Source organism: Myotis lucifugus, unplaced genomic scaffold, assembly GCF_000147115.1.
Source record: "Myotis lucifugus unplaced genomic scaffold, Myoluc2.0 scaffold_22, whole genome shotgun sequence".
In the NCBI taxonomy this organism is placed as follows: Eukaryota; Metazoa; Chordata; class Mammalia; order Chiroptera; family Vespertilionidae; genus Myotis; species Myotis lucifugus.
The window spans coordinates 2203763-2228651 of record NW_005871070.1 but is presented as its reverse complement, the minus strand read 5'-3'; the positions used below and the strand labels follow the sequence as shown (position 1 = coordinate 2228651).

The window sequence follows — 24889 nt, the reverse complement described above, 5'->3', positions numbered from 1 at the left end:
ATAATTTGGTGTATTCTAAAGCATAATAATATTTATTGATTTTGAGCATTTTTAATATAGAAATATAATAAAAGTTAAGAACAAGATATCCTTATTTTCTTCTTCAATTAATGTCTTTTTTTTTCTACTTTGCCCCCAGTGTTTAAGAATTTCAGACTAATATTGAATCCTACAAATTGGGATAGGTAGGGTTTATTCAGCATTAGTTTGCTTGAACCAACACATGTTTTGGAGGAAATATGATAGGAAATAGAACAAATACATAGTCCTTAAGGATTTAGGCTCTTATATAAATTCTAACATTTGAGTATGGAGTATATAGAGTATTCTCTATCCTTTCCCTATATTAATGTAAAGAATTTGCAGTTTAAATAGATTTATATTTTAAGTAGATTAGATGGTTTTTGAATCTTTATAAAAAAACATGTTGAAAAATTTGGAGTCACTGAAACCTTTTACTTAATTGCTTGCAAGAATTTAAAGTTAAAAAAATAATGATTTTAATTCAAGAGATATGATTGTTTCTTTTCAGAAACATTCATTGCCTATATTTTATAATCAACCAGTATAGAGTTTAAGACCAGAACAGGCTGTATTAGTCCAGGTAAGAAGAGTGAAGACAAAACAAAAATTTCCATTAAAAAGCCGTCCTTGGTCTCCTGAGGACTTAGTAGAGACCAGCATCAGAGACTTCCTCTGCATTTTTAATAGGTCATTTACTCTCTAAGATGTTCTACATTGCCCCTTTATTACCTTTTTCTTTTTTAAAAGTCTCTGCCCCTCTGTGAGGTCATTTGAAATAAACACATTATTTAAAAAAAATCAAATTTATCTCAGGCCTTTTTTTTTTGTCTCAAGTATTTAATGCTTTTTTTAAAAAAAGTGAAACTCTAAGAAGGAGGTGATGATGCTATATCCTGTAACTGACTAATATGACACTAGTATAGTAGGCACAGTTGATTAATGAAATGGGAGCCTATACCTTTTATGCTTCTGTTTTGTTTTGTGTGTTTTTTCCTGGAGAAACAAATGGTAAATTTGAATAAAGCGTATATCATTTGCATAGAAAGTTATGTAATGATGCCATATAGAGTATAATGATTTCCTAAAATCTTGTATTTAAAGTAACTGAATTACAATGAGAGATAAACAGAATATTTACCCATCCCTTATGAGCTGCTGCTGATATGTAAATTTATTCTTCTACTTTGCACAAATATACTTTTGAGCTACTGCTTAAACACTTTGATGTCCTTAGTCAAACAGTTTTAATGATGCCTCCAATATTGTGAAAGTGTGACATTTGATGAATGTCTCATATAGTTTTGATATCTGGGCACATGTCAACAAAAAAAATGAACATTGGTTTGTCATGCAACACCTAGATAATTTATAATTTTACTGTTTATATCCATCTTGACATTTTTTATCTGCCAAAGGCAGGTTTCATTTGGAATCTTAATCTGAGATTTATTTGGTGGATCTGGAAATCATAGCTAGGGTTCCCACAGGAAATGGTCCATCTACCAACAGATTAAATGGCAGTCCTGCAGTTGTTAGGGGAGCTCTGCATTTAACACACATGCATACTCATTCAGACTGCACTGTGGAGAAAAATTAAAGTAGTAACCCAGGTTTAGGAACAATGTAGCTAAAAAGTCCCATATTTGCTGAATGACAAAGGGTTATATAGCAGCATTTCATTTTATTATTCGTGCTTGAATTTCTTGTTTGCTCTGTTGAGTCTGCTGACGAATACTAATAAATGCCTGCAACAATCCAGACGAGAGATGCCTGGCAACAAAGCTATGCGGTGGACCTCCCTGATCTTCTCCAGTTCACAACCTGACCTTTTGAAAAATTGGCTGGGCTAAGCTGCAGAATTTGGGTGTAATGGTTATTGTTAACTCCAGCTTTAGGATTTATTAATTTGTGTGATCAAGACTTACCTATACTTCAAAGTTTCAAAAGACCAAACACAATCATCCAGCCATTAGAACTAACATTGTGTTTCAGTGCTTTCCACTTAGTATCTGACTGGTGATTCTTCTATTTTGTTTTCCAAACCTAAAAATACTCTTAAGTAAAATGAAAGGCACATATAAAGAAAACCTTTTTTTTTCTCTTTATACTGTTATTGAAAAGTTGCCTTCTATAAATGATCTAAGAAATTGTTGAATATATGGACAATCTGTATGTATTCATACTTAAACAAAATATATATAATTATGAAACCTATTTTACTTGAAGTTGTAGAAATTTAAGATTTACCTAGTTCATTTACATTTTAATTGCTTTATACAAATTATTATTATAATAAGAAAAATTGAGCAAGGTTAGGAATATACAGTGAGTAGCCAAATGGTTCATATCACTGGAGGACAAAAAGAATAAAGATAGGATAGTTTTCACAATCATTTCAGACTAAATAATATTTATAATGGTTTAAATAGGGTGATAAAAGTTTTACAAAGCTTTAATTTATTTAATATGTTCATAAGTTAATTATGTAGCCTAAGCTTTAGATTATACTATTATACTCTGTCCATAGCCTTCTATAAGAAACAATGTTAAAATTTAAAAGCTGAAACCTTATGATAAAACTTAGTTGTTACACAGAATTCTTACCCCTTTACCCTGTAGAATGAATATTGATGTATTCATGACTATTTGAGACTTATTGAAACAAACAAGAACTTTAAAAAATTTGGTGCAGTTTCACCATTTTAAGTAGCTTTCGTATAATAAAATAAGTAACAAAATTTCAGTAATTTCCATGACTAAGCAGCAGAGAAGTTGTAACATGATATACGAAGTCATTGAATTGTCATAAAGATGAAATAACTCATCACCACTTCATTTTGACATGTTTATCTAGATATACAACTATGTATAGGAATGTAAAGGATGTAGTTTATTTTGAATGTCTAACCCTCATATCCAAGTGGTTAAATTATGTCATATTGACAGATTTCATGATTTTCCAGCTTTATAAACCTTTATAAAATCTTCAGTATCTTACAGCTACATCCAGCCTCTCCAACATGGTTTTTACTTCCTCCTCTCTCTCTTTACACACACACACACACACACACACACACACACACCACACCCCTTATTAGAACTACGTAAGACTCTGTATTTCTGCTCTCCAACATGGTAGCCAATGGCTACATGTAGCTTTCAGTACTTGAAATGTGGGCAGTGAGTATGCAGACGTACAATGAAAGTTATAGTTCTTCTTCTTCTTCTTCTTCTTCTTATGGCTGGTCAAGCCAAAAACAAAACAAAACATACTAAAAAACACACACAAAAAAACCCTGAGAGAATATACAGAATATGCAGTATCTAAGTAGCAAGTTTGCATTTTTTAAGCCAAGGATCCAAAAGTTACCAAATTTCCTGTGACTCCCAAGTTAGAATCTGTGAGTGATAATCACTTGTGATCTACTAACTACAATTGTTATTATTTCTAATATAATGTGCCAATGTAGTGAGTGCTCAAATTATGTTACAGAACATGCCATTTGCATTTCCTATTTTCTGCAATGGATTGAATTTACAGAATTATACTATTAATTTTATTTGTATGGGATTGAATTTTCTTTCAGGATCTTTTGTCAAGATTTCTAAAATTTGAAGTTCTATTATTTCTGTAATTTGTTTTATAATCTGGTACAAACTTTATTAAACCATTAGTTATTAATTACAAGTTTACCACATTATTTCTGTCATGTTTCTCTCATTGAATAAGTTAGCATTTTATTTTCCAGATCCATGTCCTCTTATTTTTTAATAAGAATTTTTCTTATATGTTACTTATTTTTATTATATTTTAATAAGTAAATATTTTGCTTTGAGCAAAACAGATTTTCACAGATAATAATAGCTAATATTTATTGAGTATGAATTTTGTGCTGACACTTTTTTAAGAGATTAAATAATTTAATTCTCATAACCTTTTGAAGTGGTTGCTATTATTATGTACTTTTTATTGATAGAGAAGTTGGTGAGAGGTTAAGTAATTTGCTAAAAGTTATACAGCTGTGTGGTAGAGCCAGCATTACAACGCTGAAGCCCATCTTAAGAGCCCATGCACTGATTCTGGTTGGCAGATCCAAATACACCAGTGTTCTAGTTGGAAAGTCTGAACTTTTCTCTTGTACACACTTCTACTCCTGTGACACGGCAGAAGTTTCTGATGTCTTTTTCTTTTATGTTTGGGGGGGAAACCATAAATGCAAATATGTGAAAAAACCTCCCACCCCCAAAAAGGAAACATAGTCAGAAATAATTTAGTAGAGGAAATAAGCAGTATCTGTATACACATAAAACTCTAGGAATTGGTAGAAGTTATTTGGAGCTACTAACTGATACTGTTGTTCTGATTTCGCTGAAACTAATACTCATTTAGAAAAATCTTTAACCATTGAGAAAAAGATAACATCTTTTGTTTAAAATGTGTGGTTACTGTAGTAATCCTATTACCACATCAAATTTATAACTAAATAGTAAAAAATATTTTATATCATTTTGATCTTACATAATGTGGTGATAGACAATATATAAAAGAAACAATAAACATGAGGTTTTTATTCTTTTAATACTTATGAAATCAGATGCTACAGTATAAGTAATAACCTTTCAGAGATTAAAAAAAAGAGTTAAGGAAGTGGTGACCAGTTGTGTTAGCAAGTGTCAGAAAGCATATTAACAAATTGCATCTGTTATAGTTCATTTTAGACAGAAATTTCCCTGATAGCACCAACATCTGAAGGAGCAGGATATCTATGTATTTGAATGTACTTGCCCATAGTACTTCTCTTCCCCTTTCTTTTTTTGCTAGTGAGTTCTCAGGTAGCTGCGATGTTTCTGTGCTGAGAAACCCCAGTAGATCCCTAGAGACTATTCTAACTCAACCACTCTGAAGAAACAGCTCAGTAAACAGCATTGACCCCCCAGGGGACCACCAAATCCATTTACACAGATACCCCTTGTCACAAACTATTTACAAAGCCAGACAGAACAGAATTTCCCAGCCTCTAAGAATCCCTGTTTGATTCTAGCTACCTCCTCACTTCTGTATAGTAGTTGTGAAATAAGTTACTTTTGGCCATGAGTCATGATTTCTTGTGTAGCATCAATTCAACTGACTATATTAAACATTGACTAATGTATAATTGTCTGGAGAATTGAACTCAAAGGAGGTTCTAAAGATTTCGTTCCTAAAATAGGAAATAGTATAATGCTGTTAATTTTCTGGACTAAGGAATTGAGAATTTAATAACAAGGTTACCATTGAGATAGTTGGTAATACTAGTACCTCTAGAAGTAAAGAGAGGATTTGTTAGATCATGAAAATGATCCATTGGAAACAGCATGAAAGTCACTAAAGAGATACAGGGTTTTTAAAGCAGCCCATCTAGGCACATGTATTAAGTATTAAGATTCCAAAAAATATCTTCACTAAATCCGCCCATTTTGACCAAGTGGATAAATTATCTCTAGCAAGAGCTATAGGTGCATGTGAGGAATATCTAGTAGTAGTCTTCCATAACATCATTTTCAAGTGGTCACAGCATAAGTTTATATGGCAGTGGCAGCATTAGATAGTAATAGCAAAAATTGGGGACTGTATTTGAAGTAATCAAATTCTTACATCCAAGTAACACAGTGTGCCCATAGAAGAGCAAATGAATAAAGGGACTGATCATCGTCATGAAAAAATTTCCTGTTGTTTAACCCTGAGGAAAGAAAGATCTCAGAGGCTTATGAATTATGAAGAAGAGATTGGTAATTTATTCTCTAAGTCCATTTGGAGAAATAAATTTGAAGAGTAATAGTCTTAATGGTGAAATAATTAACAATGACATTGATTAAACAGTGAAGCAAATTACTAAAGGAGGTTATAGAGTTTCCATTTTAAAACGTGCGGGAGAGAAGAATCAATAGTCTTAGCTTTAAGCTTTTGTCTGCCTGCATATGAGAGTTTTAATCAAAAGTGAAAATGTTCATTTAAACATTTATCTAATTGACTGGTTTGTAAAACAGAGCCATAACTTCACTTTTTGTTGTATTTTATTGATTTACTAGAGGCCTGTTGCACGAGAAGATTCGTGCATTAGGCCTTCCCTTCCCCTGGCTGCCGGCACTGGTTTTCCTCCAGCACCCGGGACCCAGGCCTTCACTCCGGCTGGACCGCCTTCACTCCGGCTGGACCGCCTTCAGTCTTCTCCAGCCGGAGCCGCCTTCAGGCCTTCGCTGCTCCGGCCGGAGCCACCTTCAGTCTTCGATCCGCTGCTTCGCGCCTATGTATGCAAATTAACCGCCATCTTTGTTGGCGGTTAATTTGCATATCTTGTTGATTAGCCAATGGGAGGCATAGCGAAGGTATGGTCAATTACCATGTTTGTCTATTATTAGATAGGATATTTCCATATGTAATGCTTTTTCAGGTGATAGGCGATACCAACAGCTCAACTAAAACTTCTTAAAAATATATTTTTATTAATTTCAGATGGAAGGGAGAGGGAAAGAGAGATAGAAACATCAATGATGAGAGAGGATCATTGATCAGTTGCCTCCTGCACGCCCCACACTGGAGATGGAGCCTGCAACCAGGACATGTGTCCTGACTGGGAATTGAACCCTTACCACCTGGTTCATAGGTCAGCACTCAACCACTGAGCCACGCCTGCTGGGCTCAACTAAAACTTCAATAGCTTCATCCCATTATCACTTCATAAAGACCTTTATCCTGGGTTGGAGAGTTCAGGAAAAAATAATTGAAGACTGAATTAGAGTCTCTATGCTATTTTTTTCTCTTGGTTGGAAAAGGTACTAACTCAGAAATTGAATTTCAGTTGGGCTTGGAGTAAGGCGATGAAAATTTGGCAAGATGCAACAGGATAGTGTCTTAAAATCTGACTTGAGCCCTAAACTGGTTTGGCTCAGTGGATAGAGCATCGGTCTGCAGACTGACAGGTCCCAGGTTCGATTCCGGTTAAGGCAGCGGTTCTCAACATGTGGGTCGCGACCCCTTTGGGGGTCGAACGACCCTTTCACAGGGGTCGCCTAAGACCATTGGAAAACACATACATAATTACATATTGTTTTTGTGATTAATCACTATGCTTTAATTGTGTTCAATTTGTAACAATGAAATTGGGGGTCACCATAACATGAGGAACTGTATGAAAGGGTTGCGGCATTAGGAAGGTTGAGAACCACTGGGTTAAGAGCATGTACCTTAGTTGCGGGCACATCCCCAGTAAGGGCTGTACAGGAGGCAGCTGATCGATGTTTCTCTCTCATCGATGTTTCTAACTCTCTATCCCTCTTCCTTCCTCTCTGTAAAAAATCAATAAAATATATTATAAAAAAAAATCTGACTTGAAAAGTCAAAGTGCAACTTACTCTCAAATGTTTCAGAAAAATTATATATGTGTAGGTAGGCAGATAGATACAGAGAACGGATAATAAAACAAGTATAGGAAAATGTTAACATTTGGGGAATATGGATGTAGTGTATATAGAAATTCTTTTTACTGTTTTTGCAACTTTTTATAAGGCTGAAATTATTTCAAAAGGAAAAAGGAAATGACTGTTATCCACAATCATTTCTTATTACCTTTCTCATGTCTGTCCTAGTGTGTTTACGCAGTCCATGAAGTATTTTGCATTTGACTCTGATTTCTCTTCTCAGTTTCTTGCCATTTTCCTGGATGACTTTAGTGTGTTCAGAGTTAAGCTTTTATTACCCTGAGTCCTTGATTTCCTCCTCTCCAGGTACCTTCACTATCAGTCTATTTCATCAACCCATTCCCAGTTAAATCACATCTTGGACTTTGTTTTTACATGTTGCTCATTTTAGAAATTTTCACTTTCTGACGACACCATCTTGTCATGTCCATGTAAGAAATGACTGTGCTTTTCCTAAAGTTATTCCTTTTGTTCTGGGCCTCTTCTTCCTGTTCTCTTCTTATTCTTATAGTCTGTTACTTTTTCTTTATTTCTCCAAGCTCCAATCCTTTGGCAGTTCATTAGTTTGCATATTCCTACTTGTTTTTTGTTGGTGTTTTTTTTTTTTTTTTTTGGTAACAAATGCCTTTGTGAAGTTTTCCCAGAGTTCACAGTTGAGCATCAGTATGTTTAGCCATTGTATTTGGTCTCTAAATCCCTAGCGGAATCCTTCCTTATCACATTATATTCAAATTATTAGATCAGTTTGCTTTCTTCAATGTATTATAGAGTCCTTGATGGGGGAGGGGTGTGTATGTGTGTCTGTTTCTTACCTGTGTTTTTTTAAAATATATTTTTATTGATTTCAGAGAGGAAGGGAGAGGAAGAGAGAGATAGAAGATCAATGAAGGGAGGGAATCATTGATTGGCTGCCTCCTGCACGTTGGACCAAGCCTGCAACCCAGGCATGTGCCCTTAACCAGAATCGAACCTGGGACTCTTCGGTCCGTGAGCTGATGCTCTATCCACTGAGCCAAATCGGCTAGGGCTTTTTTTTTCCTACTACTTATCACAGGACATATCACACTATAGGTTTTCCATGAATTATTAAATTAATAAATTAATTAGAGAAGTCAAACTTTCTATACAAATGATTGAATTCTGATACAGAATAATGCAATATGGCAGAGTAAGAAAGCATAGAGAGCATTCAAAGAATTTAAGCAATATTTGCTAAAATAGTAAAAAGAAAAAAAAAGAATAAAAGGCAGACAGAAAGGGAAATTTTATAAATCAGCCTTGTTTTCTCTAAAGTAAAATCAAAGTCTCCATAGGAGAGTATGGATAGTCTGATTTGCAGAGCAGGCTCCAAATGTCTGAGGAACAGTTATAGTTAGGAATCTAAAATGCTGAGCAAGAGTAGAAACATCCAGAATTAATCAGAGCCAAATCACACAGTACAGGGTTCTTAAAAAATATTAAACACTTAGAATTGAAATCCGGAAGTGGGTTAGGACTTGTTGAGTTCCTTTTAATAATAGTAAAAAGGGTTCTAATTACTCTTATGCAGGAGGGACCAGCAAGGAGTCCTTTTATTGGGAAGCTCCCACCTCTCCTCTGAATTTGGAGGTGATAGCGGTCACAGGTGTAAAGGCAGTGAGTTACCAAGATATCAACAAATCACAAATCTGACATTAGGTAAGCTGAAGTAAAGTTATCATTGTAGTAAGCAAATAGCAAGTATAGATATCAGGGATGGGGTAAACTAAACAGTAGAAGGTTAGGAATGAAAAACTGAAAGGAGAAAGATGCTAAACTAGACACAAAAATACAGAGACAAAAATATGGGACAATTGGTAGATAATCCAAAGTTTGGTATCAAAAACAGGTCAGAGAGTTAAGACTTAAGATTCTGAAGCAGTTGGTGTGGTGTTGGCATAAGCAACTGGGGGTGATTTATAGCTGGCACATCCTTTTACTTTTTGATGAATCTTTGTACCTCATACACTGGAGCATAGTATAAGCCCTAATAGTTATTTTTTGATGTGTCCCTGGGGACACTTTTTGTTATTTGATATTGCTTTCACTATCTACTTGTAATTTTCTTTCATTTGAATTACTTACAAGTTCTCTGTGAGTGTTGAAAAGCATGGTTTGTTAATAATATAGTGGTATTCCTGAGAGCCCATTTATAAAATTCTCATTCAGATTTTGGGGGTTACATGTGACCAATACCAGGCTTTTCTAGAAAAACAGCATGATGAACATCTAAGCCAACCAAGTATGCATTTTGAAATGTCAAGAAGCAACAAATTATCTCCCAAAACCTACAATTGTTATATTTTAAACCAAAATAGAATATAATGTTGAAATTTTATAGATACCTTACAGTAGGTAATTATGATAGCATATTTTCCCAATTCATTCCCTCAAATAAAGTGAAGTCAAGAGTAATTTACTACAGTGGTTTCTAATCTAGCTTCAGCCACCAATAAGACAGTGTCCACGACGTGGAGTTTCTAACTGGCTCCAATTTCAGCACATATACAAGCAAAAAATTTCCTCTTAAAGAAAGAATACTTTGTGAGAAGTACCTTATCTATAAATGCCCCATTTTGCTTTTATTCTAAAACTACTCTCTCTGCCTCAAAAGAATTTTAAATTTGGCTGGTTGCAGATGGCATCACCAAGAAGCAGATGATACTTACCTGCTTTTTACAGTTTTGCTTTTTAATATTTTTGGTGGATATAATAAAGTTCTACTTACAATCAGTGTTTGTGCCTATTAATCTAATTTACTGGTGAAAGAGTTTGTTTTGTGCCCTTGTGTTTAGGTCATTTTCTTCCCCCAAAATAATACATTTCTTTTGAAATAGCTATCATTTACTAGTTACAGCTTAAAATAATTTTTATGAGATAGCAAGGCCTTATGAAACAGATCCCCTAATGTATAACACATATCTGATAAAATGGGAGTTAAAATAATCCTAATATTCATTTTATAATATTATGATAATGGTTACAAAAATAATAGCTAACACTTACAGATGTGCCAGATACTAGGCCAAGTTTTTTGCATGTATTAACTCGGTTAATCCTCACAGCAACTGAGATAACTTATTACGTTCCCATTTTAAAAAGAAGACTGAGGTGTGGGTGTGTTTTCTTGCCCGAAATTATGTACTTGGCAAAGCTGGAATTCTGATCCAGACAGTCTGAGTTCCATGCACAATATCAGTTTACTATAATCACTAACTTATTGCAACCTAGTTTTTAAAGTTTAGGAAGAAAAAGTAATCTGAAAATAATTCCTCTAAATCAATGATTTTCAAGTTTGATTGCATGCTGGAGTCATCCAGTCACTCCCAGATATTTTTATTTCATTAATATAAGATGGGTCTGGGCTATTGGATTTCTAGAAACACCTCAGGCTATTCCAACCCGAATCCAATGTTTAAACCACTGTCCTAAATGCTCTCTCACTGTGGGAATGGAAATATTCATGGCAGAATCACGCTGTTCATGCTTATGTGATCACAATAGGAGTAAGACTAATAAGTACATGTTTAAAGCTCTGAGAGCATTTATTTCCACAAAAATATTCATTTGAATGATTTAATATGTAGCTATGGTGTTTCTTACATTATGTGTGTTTTTATTTTAAACAGCCCAAAGTTTTATTGAACATGAGACTACAGGAAGAAATAAAAGCACACAGCCAGACAAACAGCTGACTGAGAATTCTAAGGGAAGCAAGCATCAGAAATGCAATGAATTAGTTAATGAAGCCACATGTGAGGACACACAACTGTCAGAGCAGAAGTCAAGGAATTTTCCTCATCCAGGTGGTGAGGCATCTCACTGCACTTCTGAAAAATCCAAGTGAGTGCCAGCAGCCTTAGATCCAGAGTGTAAGAATTGCAAGAACTCTTTTTGTCTTCCTCCCTCACTTCATTCTTCCTTCCTTCTTTATGGTGTGAGCTAAGTTTGATATATCATTAGTATATTAAAATTTGGGGAATCTACCAGAGTTTTCTACTGTTTTCCATTACATCAATATGATGTATCTAGATCAGCGATTTTCAACCTTTTTCTTCTCATGGCACACACAAATGAATTACTGAAATTCTGTGACTCACACAAAAAAAAGTATTTTTGCCAACATGACAAAAAAGGTATAATTGTGATTCATTCATATTGGACAACTATTGTTGTATTGGTTGTCATTTTTTTTTAATTTGACATATTTTAAAAATTCTTGTGGTACACTGATTGAAAATCGCTGGTCTAGATTGCCAAGTGAAAAAGCACAAGATGAGTTTGAATAAAGGCCATGAGGTCTTATTCTTTTTAGCTAAATATTATTTTCTGTGATCTTTTATTATGGATCTGGAAATAACTGTTGAGTTGACATTAATGGTATTTTTTAAATCAGAGCCCAAACCTAGTACCTCCAGAACAAAATAAGCCCAGAGATATGGTATTGGTTAGCATTAATTTTTATTTAAATGAATTTTAATGCTTTTAGAAAGGCCTTGTATACTTTTATTTATCTTTATTATTTTATAGTCTGCAGCTTTTACTTATTTACCTTCCCTATCTATCCCATGAAGGGATTTGAATTTGTGACATCTGTCACTTTTATCTATGGGATTAAGGTACTTTCATAATTAGTCATGTATTATGAAAATACTACTATATTAGAAAATCTCAATGACTGATGTAATTATATTTTCAGTTCAGACAAAATTTTATTTTATAGAATATCTATAATAATAAAAGCGTAATATGCTAATTAGACCAGATAGCGGAACGACCTTCTGGATGTCCTTCCAGACGACCTTCTGGATGAAGCTGGGGCTTCGAGGGCTGAGGCAAGCTGCCACGGCTGCGAGGGCCGAGCCCCTTGCACGAATTTTGTGCATTGGGCCTCTAGTGTCTTCATAATTTTACACAGGAAACAGCTATTTTTGTTTGCTTTAAAATTATTCAGTAGATATACTAATATGTTCCTGCCACTTAGCAATGAGTTATATTCTTACTGAAGTACAGATTAGAGCATATTTTGGGGGGAGAAGGAGTAGGGATGAGTGAAGAGGTGACAAACATTTTATAACCACATGAGAAAAATAAATAGTAGAGGTTGGGCCAAAGCCAGAACGTGAGATATCTAGGACAGTTGCAACAGAAGATGCACGTGGTAAGTAGAGCTGCACTGGCTGTCCCAGGCCTCACTGCTTACTTTCTTCCGAGAGACTCTAAGATGTACCTGTGCTTACAAATATAATGCCATTGAAACTGCCCATTGCTTTTCCCCTCCCTTGCGTTATACTACTCGCTAATAAATTGACATCTTCTCAAATAGCCTGCAAAATGTCAAAAAAAGATGTTTTGCGTACTGTTAAATATTACAGGAAAAAGTTTTCATGTTTAATATGTTTTAAATTTAATAATGAAAGTATTACACTGTCAACCAAATTGAAAGAAAATTATGATTACTGTTCTCACTTTCAGGAAAGTGAAAAAAGTATCTAGTCCTGACTAAAAGTACAAATTAAATTAATACTCACAGCCCCTAAAACCTGAATTCTTTAAGTACACAAAACCATGAGTCTCCATAGATGTTACTAAATGCTTTCCACAGAGTTACCTCTCTCTGTTGATAGAGTAACACCTCTATGAAATTGATATATTTATTCTTTTCATCCATAGGGTTTTCTTAGTGCATAACAAGAGAAATTTAAAATTAAGTAACTTTATCTATTTCTTGTTAAAATTAAATTTGTCACTCCCCATTTGAAGGGTAAAATTTATAGGTCCTGTATAGTAGAAATTATATGTTTATGTTGTTTAATAAATAGTTTTCTTTATTACAGCAGTATGGAACATACAAATAATGATTTGCACTATGAATGTATGATTCCTTGTCAAGTTACTTCAGACTTAAATAAAGACAAGACTATTGCATTTCTTCAAACAGAATTGGACATTCTCAGAGCAAGCCATAAAAAGGTACCATATAGAAAAACCTGATAATTGTACTGTGTTTTAGCTGTTGACTTTCTAAACTTATTTTGCTATCCATCACAGTTCAGTTTTACTGTGTATTTTTATCCTTTAACAGTAGCTTTAGGTTGTTGCCATATCATGCCATCAGGGTATGATTGAGTTGAGAGATTGTCTATAAACAGCAATTTCTTTGGTTGCCTGCCTTTGCTGGCCTGTGATATCACTTCCTTTTTCATAAATCTATGGTACTTCAAGTAGATACATGAAAAAAAAGGTCAACTCAGGTTTCACTGCTGTAAAACTTTATTTCAGTATTTTGGAGAATGAGAAATGTAATGCACTACTTTTCTTTTTTTATTAATATCTTTGCCCTATATTTCACCTCAATAATATATGTAATTAAACTTTAAAGTACCAGGGTTTGTCAATATCTTAATTTACCTTATCATACACTGCTGTATTTTGTCCAATCCAATTTGTTATGTCATGTTTTACCTTTTCTGACTCTGTTTCTAGTTACATTCCTTTGAACATTAAATAATGTTATTAAATAACTAGAGGCCTGGTGCATGAAATTTGTGCACTCGGGGTGGGGGCGGGTGGAGGGATGTCCGTCAGCTTGGTCTGCACCCTCTCACAGTCCAGGAGCCATCATTCAGATATCCTTAGTGCTGCCGCAGAGGTGGGAGAGGCTCCCACCACCACCACTGCGCTCGCCAGCTGTGATCCTAGCTTCTGGCTGAGCAGTGCTCCCACTGTGGGAGCGAACTGACCACCCAAGGGCAGCTCCTATGTTAAGCATCTGCCCCCTGGTGGTCAATGCACGTCATAGCGACTGGTTGTTCTGCTGTTTGGTTGATTTGCATATTAGCCTTTTATTATATAGGATGTTCACTTTTGTATGCCTCTGTTTTCTTTAACCTCTTCATACTTGTCTGATTTTAATATTTCCATATTCTAGTTGTTGACCTAATCAAACTAAAGCATATTAGGAATGTTGCTCATATGTGATGGAAAACAGCACAAATGACAAAATCTGAGGGAGGAATTGAAAAAAAAAACATTTGAGGAATACCATATGAGAACTGAAGATATTTTCTGTACTTTCATTTAGCAGTTATTTATTACATGCCAATATGAATCAGGTGCCAGTGCCAATTTAAATGGATAATGATGGGCTAGCATTCTCCAAGGGAGATCAGTTTCAGATACTAAGATTATTATCTAATTAATTTTGTTGCAAAATATTAAAAATATTTAGAGAAGCTGAAAAGCTGTGCTGTCCATTATTTATCTAGGATAGTCCCTCCCAAGTCTTTGCCTTTAAGACAATAGAATTGATCAGATTGTTTTTTGCCGTATATATTTTTAATAATTATATTGTTCCCTCTTTAATTTTATTTGCCTACACATAAACACACACAAATAAAATGTATATCATAATGTTTTTATAGTTTTTATGTCATTATAGGTAATTACTTATAAAATATCTTCAAACCTGAAATATTGTGTGTGTTTTTTAATCCCTAAAGTTATGTATTTAGGCAATTAAATGTAATATATTTATATTAGAAAAAAAACAATATAACTTTGGGCTTAATTATATTTGTGGGAGAAATTTGTCAGATAAGAATCTGTGTTTTTTTTTCCAATATATTTAAGCTTCAAGAAAAACTGTCTAAAGAAGATAAAGAACAGAGAGAACTAAAGCTTAAGTTGGAACTCTATGAGAAAGCAACAGAAGCTCAAATTGCCGAGAAGACAGCAGGTATGGTAGATGAATTGTAACATATAGCCTTAAGAAATATGCACAAGGTTATTGTATTATGTGGCTTGGTGAATACTAGCATACTAGCTATTTGCCGAAGGAGGGAAGCTCTGTCCTTTTTTTTTTTTTTTGGCTGCTTAGAAAATAGGTGGCTTTAACATCCTGGCTCTGGTATTAGTGAGAGCTTTACCTGTATTCATACTGATTTGGGCATTAAATGCATTGTTAACACCATGTCAATCCAATCACAAAAAGGTTGTTTGTTTTGTTGGAAGGGCCTGAACAAACAAGGGGAAATAATGATTACCAGTGCCTCTACCTTTCAACCAGCAGTTCAGATACCACTTATTGTTTTAGCTCTTTGACAGGAAATACTTCTCCTTTGTATGAAGATAGTCATATATTCATTGCCAGTGGAAACCTACATTTCATTTAAAAATCTATTTTGTGCAATTAATAAATTTTTATCTGATAATGTGGATGATGGAGGAGGTAATGTTTTCTCTGAGATTAAAGTGAAAGATTGCCAAAGTTTAAGATTATAAATGACTCCCTTAAATATATTTTGTAATCCATCTTTATTTACAGGTCTTTGTGAGGAGAACATTTTTAAATATGCCTGTAGTATATTACAGATATGATCAGATGATTGTCAATAGTTATGATCTCTCATCTATATACACATATATGCCACTGTGACTCTACCTCATACTGTTCTAGTGTATTAAGGAAAGAGAAATTTCATAGAATAATAGCAATTAACATGCAGAGGCATTTTAGAGATTATTTTAACATTTTTATATCAATTTAGAATGATTTTAAGGAATAATTATATTTTGTGACTTGTTTGAAGTTATTATATTTTATAAGCCACTTACCTGTAACCTTAGTTGCATATATAAAAAAATTATGATCAGAGACATTAGCAGATACAGTCTGTCTTCAAAATATTACTGTACAAAGTAGAATTAAATAGCACTATGAAAATATAGACAAAATGACTATAAATAAATACTCCAGCTAAATACCAGATGATTGTTTTTCTGTTAAACTACCATGATTTTTTAGGGTGGGAAAATGGGGGAGTAATATATTTTAAGGAAAATTAACAGTATATTAAAAACAAATGACTCATATATAAATCCAGAACAATTTGGAAGTTTCTTGGCTGTTTACTAGGAAGATATTACAAGAAGGACATTTGTTTTAAGGTGCTTGCAACATAATTTAACTTTGTATGTGTCTTAGAGAATATATTTAATAAGATTTAGGCAATTGTGACCGAAAATTATGAATTAATATGTCTGCATCGCTCTTGGAGGGGAAGAGTCAGAAAGCAAAATTACTTACTCTTTAAACTTTTGTATAATGTAGCTAATTATATACTTCAAATATTTATTGGTATATATTTGAGGTTTCCCTTTGGCTAAACTATGAATCATATATGCATTAAATGGAAAGAATTTGATTGCCTTATGATTCTTATTAATCAAATATTTATCATTAATGATATTTTTTAAGTAAATGTTAAACTTTAGAAACATGTTTAGTATGTTTTTATAGCCTCCTAAATTGATGAAAATAATAATGCTATATAGTTTCTCTGGACAAAGCAATCTAGTTTTAAAAAAAGATGACCAATCACTTAGTTTTTAAAGTATACATTTTTAGAATGTATCTTTACTTTTTAATGTTTCAGTTCTATTTTATTGAAAAAAGAGTAAAGATACTTTACTTGTGACATTAGAGAGAATTATTATTATAATATGTGGAAATAAAAAATCTGAATTGCTTAAGAAATTCTTTGGTTTGAAGCTACTAGAAATTTATTAACTGACCCTTGGTAGACTCATGAACTTTTTCATAATTTCTCATACATACTGTTGTAAATAGCTTATCTTCTACCTATGAGAGGTCAGAAGGCAAAACACCATAACAAAAACAACTATGTCAGTACCTGAATAGAAAGGGGAGCATTATAGGACTATAGTTACATGTTTTATTTAGTGTCATATGAAAGAATAAATAATTAGTGGATGTTTGTTTCTATCACTGCTCATTTTTATATTTGAAATAAAAAGTGTGTTTGGTAAAGTATATTACAAATATGCACATACATTTAAGTAAGCAAAATGTAAATATTTTAAAAGTCAAGATATTTCACATTAAAAAAATAAATGCAGAAACATCCTGAACTGCACATTGGAAATTGCAACTGGGATACAAGTATAAATATATGTCAATAGGTATTTCAAATAAAATGTTAATAAAATGCAGGTACTCAAGGAAATAGGAGTTGTTTCATTTCAGTATATAAAGTATAAAGATATATATATAAAGATATTCACATATGAGTGTTATGACAGCAAGAGAACTAAAATCAATCGAATAATAAGGGAATGGTTAAATGAAGGGGCATTTATGTGAGACATGCAGTAATTAAAATAATTTCTGAGGAATGTTTGATGAGATGATAAAATGTTTATGACAATATTAAGAAAAAGAAGTAGGGGAAGACTGTATTTATCATATAATCAAAAAATATATATGAACAGGGCGTCCCAAAAAATTGCTAGCTCAATTTTGAAAATGGAATGTATTTTAATAAATACTGCCTTTATAATTATTCAAAGTGTGTGTGTACATTTTTGGGGACACCCTGTATATATGTGTATATTTTATAAAACAAGAGGCAGCCCTGGCCAGTGTGCCTTAGTTGGTTGGGCATCATTCCACACATGGAAAGGTTGCCAGTTCAATTCCCAGCTTCAGGGCACATGCCTTGGTTGCAGGCTTGATCCCCGGTAGGGGGCATGCAAGAGGCAGCAGATCTAGTATCACTCTTACTTTATGTTTCTCTCTCTCTCTCTCTCTCTCTCTCTCTCTCTCTCTCTCTCTCATAAAAAAAATAAATAAAAAAAGAAAATCAATAAAAAAGGCAAATTTTGGTAGTATTAATGGATGTATTAATGTTTCAATCAACAGCAGGTTTTCTCCAGTGAGCATGGATTAGATTTTGTATTAGAAAAAGAAAATGTTACTTTTAAAAGATGTGATTTTTTAAAAAAGTTACTTGCTTTCTAATCTTAAAATAATTCCTGTGGATAAGTTTAATACATAAAGAACACATAAAGCAAACTTTCATGAAATTCATATGATGCCTGTGATCAAATTTTGCCATCCTACCTATGCCATTTTTCTTCCGTTTCAGATTTGCCCCTTATTTATCTTTGTGTCTTTATGTGTAACTTATGTACATATTAATCATCTTGTCTTCCCAGCTGATTGTATAATTTCTAAGAATAAGAATCTGGTATAGTCAGAACCACATAAAACAAAAAGTGCCCAGTTCTGTGTGAGGCAGAATGAAGTAATGGAAAGACCAAAAGCCTTGGAATCAGATTGACCCAAGTTTTGATCACAGCTTTGACTTAATAAGGGTTGACTTTGGACAAATTATTATATTCTGTCTGGAATTTACTCTGTCCCATGTAAAATGTGAATACTAATTAATTTCCCAGATTATTTTAAGGATTAGAGAGAATATATAAAAATACCTAGTATATACTCAGTAAGTTATAGCTAATATTAATATTTGATTATTTTTATCTTTATGAAATTCTTAAACTTTTGATAATGTAAAAACTTTTGAAAATATTTTTTCTGTTTAGCTTTTAATTAAAATTAATGGTTCACTGTTTATTAATGCAAAAGTGAAAGAATAAAATTGGAAACAAAGGATTAGATGATGAGAATTATTACTGTTGAGATATATGTATTTATTAGCACTAGTGCATATTACTTACATGTGAATCTGAAATAAAATAAATGGGATACAGAGAATTTGGGATTTAGTCCAAGGTGTACCTACGATGAAGGTTCATGCACACTGTTGTAATAGCAGGAAGCCCATTTCCTTTGTTTCCCTGATGGTTTTTACATGATGTGAATTCTATCATTGGAATGTGATCTCCTGAGAATTTGAAAATCTCAAATGGTTGCCCTAGCCTGTTTGGCTCAGTGGATAGAGCATCAGTCTGCAGACTGAAGGGTCCCTGGTTCGATTCTGGCCAAGGGCACATGCCCAGGTTGTAGGCTCGATACCCAGTAGGGGGCATGCAGGAGCAGCCTATCGATGATTCTCTCTCATCATTGACGTTTCTATCTCTCTCTCCCCCTCCCCTCCTCTCTGAAATCAGTAAATATATTTTTAAAAATCTCCAATGGTTGACCTTTTTACCTTCCCCTTCTTTATTGACATCAGCATCATCACTGACTGTTTTTATTGGCCTCTGTATAGGGACTGTGATAACTTCTTAAAAATCAAACAAATGTTTATTGAGGGGTCGTTATGTACTAGGCAATGTGTTAGACAGTGAATGTACATCAGCAAATGGACAGATGTGTAATTTCAAACATTCTTTTGTGTGCAGTCGCTTCTTACTCATAGTACAGCATTGCAGTGGGTGCGGTTCAATGCTCACACTTCCGATTCAGACCTTTGTTTTACTATTTTTTTCTCGTGCAAGTTACAGCCTCCCTAAACTTTGGCTAAACCCTATTTATAGGTTGCTGTGACGTTTAAGTGAGATAATGTTCATGAATGCTTAACCCATTGAAGGCACTCAATAAATGGAAATTATGATGATAAGATGATATCACTATCTTGTTTTCTCAAGACTTCTTGATCTAAGAGGTGCATATTCAAAGTGTAGCGAATATAAGTAACTGTCCCACAGCTATTTATGTACGTTTTGTTTCAGAAAATATTGATATGTATTTCTTTTTTAAAATAATTTTAAAATATTTTTATTTTATTTATTCTCTGCAGTTTTTAGTTTTCCTTGATTTTCAGATTTAATTTTATTTGGAAAGTTTGAAAATATGAAAATCATGTTTTTAATCTCTACATAAAAAGAAAATAAGAGAAAAATATATAATAAGTCGGTCTTTTTTACTTAACAAAAGCTCGTTCCCTGTATGTTAGCATTGGGAAAAAAAATGTATCTCATTGTAGCTGTTTAGGACTTTTTACTGTGTTTTAACCCATTAAATTATATATGTGGATAATATTATTTGAAATTTGTTAGTATATATGACCTTCAAATACTAGAGGATATTTTGGAGAAGCAGAGCAGAAACATGAACTCTTTGTCTTTTAGGTAAGCATGTCTTCTCATTTAAATAAAATGATTAAGCCACAAACACTTCAAAATTTGCTTTACGTAAATTGAATTTGATAGTGAGAGAGTATTGTGTAGCTTGATTTGCATCCACTCATTTACTTTTAGGACAGTGATATGGCCATAACTTTTAAAAATTGTTCAATTAAACCTTTCATTTTTTCTAAACAGTCTCAGTGGGCATTGTCTAGTGTTTAATGTCTCTTAATTTTTATTCCTCTATTACATTAACAGTATACAGATGCTGTTTAAATTTTACACAAAAGAGTATTTCTTTAAATAGTTTCGATAAATTATTTTTGTGATATTTAAAATATTTATGTTTCTTTAAAAGCCTTATTTTACTTTTTAAATGCTCACATTAGAGTCTCTGCTTTATATGTTAGTTATTTTTCTTTCTTGCATGTCATCCATTAAAGATTAGCTGTGGAAGGTTGGAGCATGGAGAGATTATGAATGACAGAACAACTCCTGTAGAATAATAATCAGTTTTTAGTATTTAATGCTGTTTGACTTTTGCAGACACATTTCTTATTAACCTTTGGTACAAAGATAAATCCAGGTTCCTGATATCTCATGGAGAAGATGAATTTGAGATCCCCTTCCAATTAAACTGAAATAAGGCCAATATTGGGTTTTAGCCAAAAGAACTCCTTAGTTCCTAAGTCTTATGTTTATAAATCTATCTATCTTTATCTATCTATCTATCTATCTATCTATCTATCTATCTATCTATCTATCATCGATATCTTAGTTACATTTTACATATAATTCAGTGGTTACATAATTTGCTTAACTTACATTATTGTTTATGCAAGCATTTAATCTGCTTTTTTAAAAAAATAGATTTTCTCCGTGCTCAAATTTAGAGTGATATTTTATAAATAGAAAAATACTGTCAAGCCCTTCTTATTACACAGAATGTAATAGCTTAAGTTTTTATATCTAGGTTAACATGTAAATGTTAAAAGTATAGATAGGTAATCTACCATTATATAAAATATATTCAGACACCCCAACTAATTAACATGGAAAAATAAATATTGTTGTGTAATAGAAAATATTTACATTGTTCTCTTGTAAAAAATTTGTTTACCTATACCGTATGTCCCATGATGATGTTGATCTAATGATTAAGAAGAACAAGAATTAATTAGTTCTGCATATCAGGAGGATAGAAAATAACATAATATGTACTTCTAAGAAATAACACACATTGGAATGTCATTTTCCTGTGTATATAATGGGCATAAGTAAAATGTGAAAACCATTAATCTTACACTTAAATGCCTTAAAATATTAAATTATAATTAAATTATAAATGTAAATTACATATACATTTATATATCTGCATGTTTTATTTTGGAAGGAAAAAGGATTTCAAGAATATGACCAGTCATTTCAGATAAAAACAAAAAGGCCCATTCTCTTCGAAATACACTTAGAAATATTGATAGATAGAGGTTGATTATATTATCTTTGGCTACAGAATCCCAGGGTATGAATCAGGATTAATTACAATGAGTGCCAGGAAAAATAATACTTGAAAGTAGATTATGGCCAATGTTGTAACCTCTCTCCCTAAACGAGTTTGTGTTTTCTGGAGGAAACAAAATAAGCGTTGAGGAAACAGAAACCAGTATGCATAACAATAACCATCAACTGGCAATATTTTATTATGTATGGCATACTGTGGAATTTAGAATGAAAGCATTTTAGAGCATATCAAATAATTAGGGTATTTAAAACAGAAAAGTAACAGAAAACTTTCAGATAATATTTTCTTAAGCTTTTTTCTGTATGTTTAATTCTAAAAAGTTTAGGTAGCAATTATATTTTACAGAATTTTCATATTGGTATCTATTTGAAGTAGATATTATGTACAGAAAGTAATTTAAATATTTCTTAAAATTGTATTTCAAAAGTGTATAAAATAATCAATACTAATTATAGTAATTCAAGGATAAGGTTCTTTCACATTAAAATTGTAATTTTATCTTCATTGTGGAAAGTATTACAGATTGTAATTCTGAGATTAAATGTTCAAATGTAAACCGTATTTTAGAAAGTGTTCTTATATAGTCTTTAGTTATATGTACTAAATACTTGTATTTAGTAATTGGGGATTTTGCAAAAACAAAACAAAACACACACACGTCCTTGTCTTATAGTTTTTCTACTAAAACATGTTTTGTGTAATTTTCTAATCAATCTTTATCAATTCATATACCATTGGTAAGTATAGCAGGTCCTTGATAACATTTTGCTACACCATTGATGAGTTGTCACAGGAACTTAACTCTTGTTTATATCAGTTAACTTACCATAAAATTTCTGTTCTTATCCATCATTTTTCTTAAAGTCACAGACCTATCAACAATAAGTAAGGACTTATAAATTTATAGCAACTTCACAGAAGAAAAATTTAAACCATATATCAGGAGCTAAAATGCCGACTTTTTTTTTAAATTAAATCTTTATTGTTTAGATTATTACAGTTCCTCTTTTTCCCCTCCATAGCTCCCCTCCACCCGGTTCCCACCCCACCCTCTGCCCTTACCCCCCTCCCCCACTGTCCTCATCCATAGGTGTACGATTTTTGTTCATACTCTTCCCCAACCCCCCACACCTCTTTCCCTGCCCAGAGAGTAGTCAGTGTACTCCCTTTCTATGCTCCTGATTCTATTATATTCACCAGTTTATTCTGTTCATCAGATTATTTATTCACTTGATTTTTAGATTCCCTTGTTGATAGATGTGTATTTGTTGTTCATAATTTTTATCTTTACCTTTTTCTTCTTCCTCTTCTTAAAGAATACCTTTCAACATTTCATATAATACTGGTTTGGTGGTGATGAACTCCTTTAGCTTTTTCTTCTCTGTGAAGCTCTTTATCTGACCTTCAATTCTGAATGATAGCTTTGCTGGGTAGAGTAATCTTGGTTGTAGGTTCTTGGTATTCATCACTTTGAATATTTCTTGCCACTCCCTTCTGGCCTGCATAGTTTCTGTGGAGAAATCAGCTGACAGTCGTATGGGTACTCCCTTGTAGGTAACTGACTGTTTTTCTCTTGCTGCTTTTAAGATTCTCTCTTTGTCTTTTGCTCTTGGCATTTTAATTATGATGTGTCTTGGTGTGGTCCTCTTTGGATTCCTTTTGTTTGGGGTTCTCTGCGCTTCCTGGACTTGTAAGTGTATTTCTTTCACCAGGTAGGGGAAGTTTTCTGTCATTATTTCTTCAAATAGGTTTTCAATATCTTGCTCTCTCTCTTCTTCTGGCACCCCCATAATTCAGATGTTGGTATGCTTAAAGTTGTCCCAGAGGCTCCTTACACTATCTTCATATTTTTGGATTCTTTTTTCTTTTTGCTTTTCTGGTTGGGTGTTTTTTGCTTCTTTGTATTTCAAATCTTTGACTTGATTCTTGTGATCCTCTAGTCTGCTGTTGGAACTTTGTATAATATTCTTTATTTCAGTCAATGTATGTTTAATTTCTAGTTGGTCCTTTTTCATAACCTTGAGGGTCTCACTAGATTTCTTGAGGGTCTCACTAAATTTATTGGCGGTTTCACTAGACTTTTGACGGTATTACTAAATTTATCGGCGTTTTCTAGAAAATTCTTGAAAAACCTTATAAGTGTGGTTTTGAACTCTATATCCAGTAGTTTGCTTTCCTCCATTTCTGTCATTTGTGACTTGTTTCTTTTTTTTTTTTAATATATTTTATTGATTTTTCACAGAGAGGAAGGGAGAGAGATAGAGCGCTAGAAACATTGATGAGAGAGAAAAATCGATCAGCTGCCTCCTGCACATCTCCCACCTTGGATGCACCCGCAACCTAGGTACATGCCCTTGGCTGGAATCGAACCCGGGACCCTTCAGTCCGCAGGCTGACGCTCTATCCACTGAGCCAAACCGGTTTCGGCAGTGACTTGTTTCTTTGTTTCTCCATTTTTTATGCTTCCCTGTGTTGATAGAGTGGCTTTCTGTGCTAGGTGTCCTATAGGGCCCAGTAGCTCAGCCTCCCCAATTACCTGAGGTAGACACTCTTGGTGCACCCCTTTGTGGGCTGTGTGCACAGTCTTGTTGTAGTTAAGCCTTGATTGTTGTAGGTATCACTGGGAGGAATTGACCTCCAGGCCAATTGGCTGTGAGAATCAGCTGTGTCTAGGGTGGGAGAACTTCTGTGCTGGAGACACCCTTCTGGGGCAAGACTTGCTTCAGTGGGGCTTTGGTGCTCACTGAGTCTGCCCCCTGGGTGTGTCCCTTATGGATCTGAGGAGTTGTAATCTGGATGGTCCCACTCTGACCACTGGGTACACTGGCTCTTGGATCTCCAAGGAGGTGCTAATTTAGTCTCTGCCTGAGGCTACCCAGCAGGAGCTATGGAGAGATCTGCAGATTCCTCTTCTTTGTTTGGGGTTTGGAGGTTCCCAGATGAGGCCCAGCTGTGAAGCAATGCAAGCTG

At 33.6% G+C, this 24889-nt stretch overlaps 1 protein-coding gene across 2 annotated transcripts in view; it reads left to right on the top strand.

The window, feature by feature from the left end:
- The first annotated feature begins 11188 nt into the window (after window positions 1-11188).
- The window catches only part of MIPOL1 (mirror-image polydactyly 1), a 260511-nt gene continuing 246810 nt past the window's right edge, over window positions 11189-24889 (top strand). Inside the window, exons 1-3 of one of the 2 annotated variants that reach the window (XM_006085815.3) lie at window positions 11189-11343; window positions 13341-13473; window positions 15133-15238. In XM_006085815.3, coding sequence (XP_006085877.1) covers window positions 13342-13473; window positions 15133-15238 — 238 coding nt within the window. In that variant the 5' untranslated portion in view covers window positions 11189-11343; window position 13341. Of the gene's footprint in view, window positions 11344-13337; window positions 13474-15132; window positions 15239-24889 lie in introns of both variants that reach the window. The other variant, XM_023751493.1, reaches the window with a different exon arrangement.